The sequence below is a fragment of the Jaculus jaculus genome, chromosome 1 (genome assembly GCF_020740685.1).
Source record: "Jaculus jaculus isolate mJacJac1 chromosome 1, mJacJac1.mat.Y.cur, whole genome shotgun sequence".
Taxonomy (NCBI): domain Eukaryota; kingdom Metazoa; phylum Chordata; class Mammalia; order Rodentia; family Dipodidae; genus Jaculus; species Jaculus jaculus.
The window spans coordinates 261602391-261609777 of NC_059102.1; the positions used below are offsets into that span (position 1 = coordinate 261602391).

General features: G+C 49.0%; 1 protein-coding gene across 5 annotated transcripts in view; it reads left to right on the forward strand.

The window, feature by feature from the left end:
* Pik3c2b (phosphatidylinositol-4-phosphate 3-kinase catalytic subunit type 2 beta) overlaps positions 1–6081 on the forward strand; it is an 86329-nt gene extending 80248 nt beyond the window's left edge. For all 5 annotated transcript variants that reach the window (XM_045154919.1, XM_045154910.1, XM_045154900.1 and 2 more), the window contains exons 30-33: positions 1225–1306; positions 1684–1790; positions 4827–4955; positions 5580–6081. In XM_045154919.1, the coding sequence (XP_045010854.1) occupies positions 1225–1306; positions 1684–1790; positions 4827–4955; positions 5580–5768 (507 nt within the window). In that variant the 3' untranslated portion in view covers positions 5769–6081. The remainder of the gene's footprint in view (positions 1–1224; positions 1307–1683; positions 1791–4826; positions 4956–5579) is intronic.
* Positions 6082–7387: the final 1306 nt, after the last annotated feature.

Genomic DNA, 7387 nt, shown 5'->3' on the forward strand with positions numbered 1-7387 from the left:
CTATGTAGTCTCAAGCTGGACTTGAACTCATGGCAATCCACCCTCCTACCTCCCAAGTGCTGGGATTAAAGACGTATGCCAACATGCCCAGCTTTCCATGTTTTATTATATATTATTTTAGAGACTTGAGAGAGAGAGAGGGAGAGAGAATTGGCACGCCAAGGCCTCAGCCACTACAATAAACCTCCAGACGCTTGTGCCACCTAGTGGCCATGTGTGACCTTGTGCTTGCCTCACCTTTGTGCATCTGGCTTATGTGGGAACTGGAGAGTCATGGGTCCTTAGGCTTTGCAGACAAGCGCCTTAACTGCTAAGCCATCTCTCCAGCCCCTCCATGTTTTCTTTTTGTTCCCCCTGGTTAGCTAGGAAACCTTCTTCAGTGTAAGTCTCCTGCTTTCTGTCCCAGGCTGGGTCCAGCGTGTCTGCTCAAGTACGCTGGGGGTGTTGGTCAGGGAAGGCAGTAGTAGAAAGGAACATACTGCTTTTGACCTGAAGTGTCCTTTTTTTTTTTTGAAACAGGGTTTCATTCTGTACTCTGTAGCCCAGGATGGCCTAGAACTCACTTTGTAGGCCAGGCCAGCCTTGATTTTGTGGCAGTTCTTCTGCCTCCTGAGATTTCAGCGATGTTCCCTCATTTCCTTTTCCTTTCCCCTGGATATTTTCCCCCTTTAAAAGCTTTTAGATCAGGGTCTGGAATGGAGGAGGATCACTGTGAGTTTGAAGCCACCCTGAGACTACATAGTGAATTCCAGGTGAGCCTGGGCTACAGTGAGACCCTACCTCAGGATAAAAATAAAACAAAACCAGGGCTGGAGAGATGGCTTAGTGGTTAAGCACTTGCCTGTGAAGCCTAAGGACCCCGGTTCGAGGCTCGATTCCCCAGGACCCACGTTAGCCAGATGCATAAGGGGGCGCATGCTTCTGGAGTTCCTTTGCAGTGGCTGGAGGCCCTGGTGTGCCATTCTCTCTCTCTCTCTCTCCCTCTCTCTCTCTCTCTCTCTCTCTCTCGTCACTCTCAAATAAATAAATAAAAATAACAAAAAATTTTTAAAAAATCAAACCAAAAACCTTTTGGATCAGATGTTATATATATTAGTTACTGTATTCCATTAGTCTCTCTTCTTTTTTCACAGGGGTGGGGGTCTCTTAATCTAGAACAGTCCTTTCTTTTTTACTGGGCTGTGTCTTCCTGAAGAGTGACTCTGTTTTCTGGTTCCATTCCAGTGTGACTTGGTCTATACCTTCTTCCACCCCCTGCCCCGGGATGAGAAGGCTGCAGGTACCAGTCCAGCTCCTAAGTCCTCAGGTACAGTAACCTTCTACGTGATGGTCTTGCTAATCCTGTCAGACCATACCCCTACTGCTTTTCAACTCTTGTTCCTTGACTTCTCTCCTGTTCCTTTGCTTACTAGCTGGGGAATCTGGTTTCCCATTCAGACTGTGGGGTCCATAGCTCCATGACTGGGCTCCCCAGGGGATGGCTATTTAGTGATTACCCCCTCGGATTGGGTGGACTCATCCCAACCCAACTGTAGATCACACTACAGACCCCATAAGTATCAGGAACCTCATATGGAAAGGCTGGGGCAGGGGTTTCAGGAAGAAAACAGAAATGCCTACTTGTCGTCAGTCAGGGGCACTGCTTAACCTACAGACCTGTCTTAGTTCCCTTTGTCCCTACAGACGGCACGTGGGCCCGGCCTGTCGGGAAGGTGGGCGGGGAGGTGAAGCTGTCCATCTCCTACAAAAACAACAAACTCTTCATCATGGTGATGCATATTCGGGGCTTGGTAAGTGCACACACAGCTTTCATTTGGTCTTTTATGTTTCTGCTCGTACTTTTTGGACTAGTCAGGCCTTCTCTGCTTCCTATCCTGAGCATAACCACACAGCTTGACTGGGCATCCACCACAGGCGGCTCATGCCAGGCAGTTCAAGAGAAAGCCACTTGTGTGGTATCCTGAGCACCATGAGACTCAGCATAAGGAGGGTAATGTCGGCACCTCCCTCTCGGGGTGCTGTGGAGATCGTGCACGGAAAGCATTACCTTTCTGAGTATGATTGCTACGATAGTAATTATGGTGTTATAAATGAGAAGCTTAGGAGGGGCTTGCTGCCTGCCAACAGTCGAAGGTAAGTATAAACAGGGCAGTGACTGGGTATTCATTCGGTTCACATATTTAAGACATGGTATGTAATTTTTGGTACAGGTTCTAAGAATGTTGTGAACAGAAAGGGAAATTTTGTTGGTCATTTGGTGTAGGTTGAAGTACTGGGCCTCAGCAGAAGCTCTGAAGTCCAAGAAACCTTGATTTCAATTCATACTTTCATTCAACAAATACTGATCTAATGCCCGCTGTCAGAGACAGCTTCAGGTTGCTGGGATGACCTTCCAGACCAGACACAGTGGTGGGAGAAAGGGATTTACTGATGCTTACAGGTAGAGAGGAAGCTTCACAATGGCAGAAGAGCTGGCCCTCTTTCACAAGTCCACGCAGAGAGAAGAGTCACCACCGCCACAAGCCAGCACACTTCAGGAACTCCAGGCAAAGTTCCCGCAGTTTGCATATCTTTGGCTGGAAACTCCAGATGCACCTCCACACTTTAGAGCTGGACCCTAGGATCCCAGAATGACACCTCTGCTAGCCAGTAGGCTGGAGATCTAAATTACAAGCTTTAATGAACTCCTGAATCAACTGGGGGACATCCATTCAAACTTCCACACCGGCTATATGCTGTTACATTGATTCTAGACACAGGAGAAAGCAAAGAAATCCTGCTACCAGGGAGCTTACATTCTAGTTGGAAAGGGAAGACAGGGAACTAGACAAGTAAAATACCTAGCATGTGAAAATGAGGGAAGAGTGCTGGAGAGATGCCTTAGCAGTTGAGGCACTCATCTGCAAGACCAAAAGACCTCGGTTCAATTCCCTAGTACCCACATAGACTAAATTCACAAGGTGGCACATGTATCTGGAGTTTGTCTGCAGTGGCTGGAGGCCCTGGTGTACCCATTCTCTTCTCTCTCTCTCACTCTTACTCTGCCTCTTTCCCTTTCTCAAATAAATAAATAAAAATAGAATGTTTTTTAAAGTGAGGTAAGAGCTAAGCCAGAAAGAATCCAAGGGGAATGAGAAGGGTGGGATTTGCATCATAGAGGCAGAGATGGCTTCAGTCATGAGGCGGTATGTTAGCAAAGTTAGGAGGTGAAAGAGGAGTCATGTCTATACATCTGAGAGGGAGGCCTGCAGAACAGTTACGTCTAAAAGCCCTGAGCCCAGGTAAGTGCCTGCCTGGGCTGTTGGAACTGCAAGGTCCCATTGCTGAAGCCCACGGAGCAAGGGGCTGGGGATCAGATGGTTAGGTTGCAGAAGCATGCTGAGCCAGAGCCTGTGCCCACGGTAACTACTCTGGCTTTAACCCACATAAAATGGGAACCCCTGGAGGACTCGGCATAAATATGACATGATCTGACTTAAGTGGAGGTTTTTGCTTGGTTTTGTTTATTTAATGAGTCATTCATGCATCATGGCTGGCCTAGAACTGACTATGTAGCCTAGGCTGGCCTTGAGCTCAAGGTTGCCTTCCTTGCCTCGGCCAAGTACTGGGATTATAGGATGAGCTACCACTCTTGCCCTTGAATTAAAACTATTAGAAGGATCCTGAGCTGGAGAGATGGCTCAGCAGTTACAGGTACTTGCTTGCAGAGCCTGCCATCTTGGGTTAGATTCCCTAGTCCCCACCTAAGTCCACATACACAAAGGCGGCACAAACATCTGATTCATTTGCTGTGGCAAGAGGCCTCAGCATGCCCATTTTCTCTCTAACTTTTAAAAAAGAAATCGGGACGTGGTGGCGCACGCCTTTAAGCCCAGCACTCAAGGAGGCAGAGGTAGGAGGATTGCTGTGAGTTCAAGGCCACCCTGAGATTACGTAGTGAATTCCAGGTCAGCCTGGGCTAGAGTGAGACCCTACCTCGAAAACAAAACAAAAAAAAATTAAAGGGTCCAGCTTGGAGATGGGGGGAGGATGTAGCTCAGGTAGGATGCATGCTTAGCATACCAGAGCCTAAAAATAAAGAAACAAAAACTAAAATCGAACTGAGTGAATCATTAGTTGGCTGACCTTGAGCAAGTAGCTTAAGCTCAGCTGGACGTGGTGGCAAATGCCTTTAATCCCAGCACTGGAGAGGGAAGGGGCAGAGGTAGGAGGATCCCAGTGAGTTCGAGGCCAGCCTGAGACTACATAGTGAGCTGCAGGTCAGCCTGGGCTAGAGTGAGACCCTACCACAAGGAAAAAAAAAATGGTTCATGCTAAATTATGGCATGCCTCTAGCCATTAGTGGTTAGATACAAAGCATAGACGCATAATAGGCAATATGATTGATATTTTAGTAGGGTATTTCACATGACCAGCATGATATCCTTATCAACATGGAGTGAGCTAGGAAGCAAAGAAATAAATTAGGTGTGCATTGCAAGAAGCCAGATGAAGGAGAGAGCCTGGGTCAGAACATGGCCACAGAACTGGTGGCAAATGGAGAGATGGCTTGGTGGTTAAGGCACCTGCCTGCTAAGCCAAGGGGCTCAGGTTCGCTTCCCCAGTATCCACATAAACCCAGATGCACAAGGTGGCTCACGCGTGTGGAGTTTATTTGCAGTGACTAGAGACCCTGATGTGTCTGAATCTATCTGCCTTTCTCCCTCCCTCCCTCCCTCTCTCTCTCTCTCTCTCTCTCTCTCTCTCTCTCTCTCTCAAATAAATAAAGAATTGGTAGTGAAGAGACACATGCTATGAGAATGTGCTTTGTTTTCATTCCATTACAGCAACTCCTCCAGGATGGGAATGACCCTGACCCCTATGTGAAGATTTACCTCCTTCCTGACCCTCAGAAAACCACCAAGAGGAAAACCAAAGTGGCCCGGAAAACCTGCAACCCTACCTACAATGAGATGGTGTGTGGGAGATGTGGAAAAGGGATGGGGGTTGGTAAACTACTGTGTTGTTGTTTGCAACAGGGTCCCCTGTAGCCCAAGCTGGCCTCCTACTTATTATGTAGCTGAGCGTGACCCTGAACATCATCCTCTTGCCCCCACTTCCCTAGTGCGGGGACTGGATCCATATGCCGCCATGCCTGTTCTTATAAATCAAGTTGTACTGGAACGTGCCACACGTGCTGACTTAGGCACTGTCTGTGGCTGCTTTCATGTTGCAATGGTAGGCTTGAGAAGTCATGATAAAAAGCTTAACAATAGGTACTGTCTAATCCTTTATGTTTTTCAAAAGCTTTCAAACCCTTAGGGTTGCCATGCCCAAGCTGAGGCCCAGGTCCTGATCTATAGGACGAGCAGCCTGCTGGTCCTGTGTGGAAAATGAGCCCAGGCCCTCACCTCGCTAGGCGTGGTAGTAGATGTCTGTAATTGCAGCACTCCGAAGGTATTTATTTAAGGAGCTCCAGACCAGCCTGGGCTACTTGAGGCCCTGTTGCAAACAAGGGGAAAGAGTGTCTCCCTCTTCTGCCCTCTCGTTGCTTGTGGATTCTTCCCCTCCCTTTGATCACTTCATGCCTGTGTTCATAGTTGGTGTATGACGGGATCCCCAAGGGAGACGTGCAGCAGCGGGAGCTCCAGCTGAGCGTATTAAGCGAGCAAGGGTTCTGGGAGAACGTGCTTCTCGGGGAGGTGCACATCCGCCTGCGGGAGCTGGACCTGGCCCAGGAGAAGACCGGCTGGTTCGCGCTGGGATCTCGAAGTCACGGAACCCTGTGAGCCCAGCAGTGTCGTGGCCTGGACCCCAGCTAAGGGCCACTACAGGGGGAGAGGACTTTCCCCTGCCGGAGCCCTCCTTTCCTGAGGAAGGGGTAGGGCCCTTGCCAGCCTCCCCCCCTGGTCCGGGTGGCCCTGGCCCTGTGAGAGAGGGGGCAGGAGAGTCAGGAGCTCTCTGCAGCCCCTTCCGACTCCGACTGCACCAGGGTTGGCTGTAGCGAGCAGCCCTTCGGAAGCTGTGACTTTGCAGCAAAAATTGAAGTTTACCTTGTGTCAAGGGAGCAATGCCTGGTTTGGGGTGTGTGGTGGGTGGGCTATATGAAGTAGCACTTGGGGGGGAGGGGGATGTCTTTATTTTTATTTTTAAAAAATGAAATAGTAATGTTGTCCTAACTGGGACAGGAAGCCTTGTGAAAAGGGACATGCATATGCCTCAGAGAGCAATAGAGGAAAACGATTTGGACTTTTTTTTTTTTTTTTTATGACGGAGGTTCTTATTGGACTTTTCCCTAGGACTTTTGGGGTTTTTGTTTTCTAGCCATAGGAAATATTGGGGAGGGGCCCAGTGGGGTCTCATTGATGCCCTCCCTCTCTAGGGTAGACTGGGGAGGGGCAGGGAGGACTGCCTGTGCTGGACTGAGGCCCACACCGCTGGGCTGTTCTAATTTTGCCTCCAAAGGAGAGCTACGTGACACGTACGTGTGTAAGGAAGGGCCTTTCGTATCAGGGTGCCGCCAAGGACCTGCATTCAGGGACCCGTGCTCTTTAAGGCAAGTTGTTCCTCTCATCTCCCCTGCTGTTAGGACTTGGCCTGAACACTTTTCTCTTTCCCACCCCTCCATTCACTGGGCTCTCTGTGCGCCACCGGATCCCTGTGACTACACTGGGTGCTTCCCCCTCCCCCCAACACCTCCAGGTCTCTCCCTTCATTTTTTTCTAATGGAACAAAATGCTGCCTGAATCTGAGACTTCGATTCACCCAAGGACTCTGGATTATGGTCTGTGGGCAGCAGGTGCCAGTGTGGCCAGCTGCTGCAGTGTCTGGAGACTGTCTCCTGTGTCCCTCCTCCTCTTCCTCTTTTGATGCTTCTCTCTGTCTGCTTCTGCTAAGAATTCTCCTCATTGTGTGGGGCCATGCACCTGCTTAGTGTGGAGCCAAAGGGGTGCTCGGTGTGTAGCCGAGTCTGGAAGGAAGGCGGGGTTGGGGGCCAGTCAACACTTGATTTTCCCGGACACAGGAGGCTGCATTGGAGCAGCGATTCCTCCCGTGGAGCTACATGGAGGAATTGGGCTCTTCCTGCCTCTTGTTCTTTGTTTCCCTTTAGATAGCTTTAAAATTCTCTCTTCACTCTTGAGCTTCTCTCCAAAGGGTGGCCTTCTTTCCAAAAAGAAACAAAAAGGGGAGAGGTGGCACATGCTTTTAATCCCAACACTTGGGAGACAGAGGTCGGAGGATCACTGTGAGTTCCAGGTCAGCCTGGCCTAGAGTGATACCCTACCTTGAAAGAACCAAAAACAAACAAGCAACAACAACAAAAAAATAAGAAAAGATTAAATCTGAATTTGATACTGACTTTTTAAAATAAGAATTGCCTGATCAGGAAAGAGTTAGCTAACAAAAA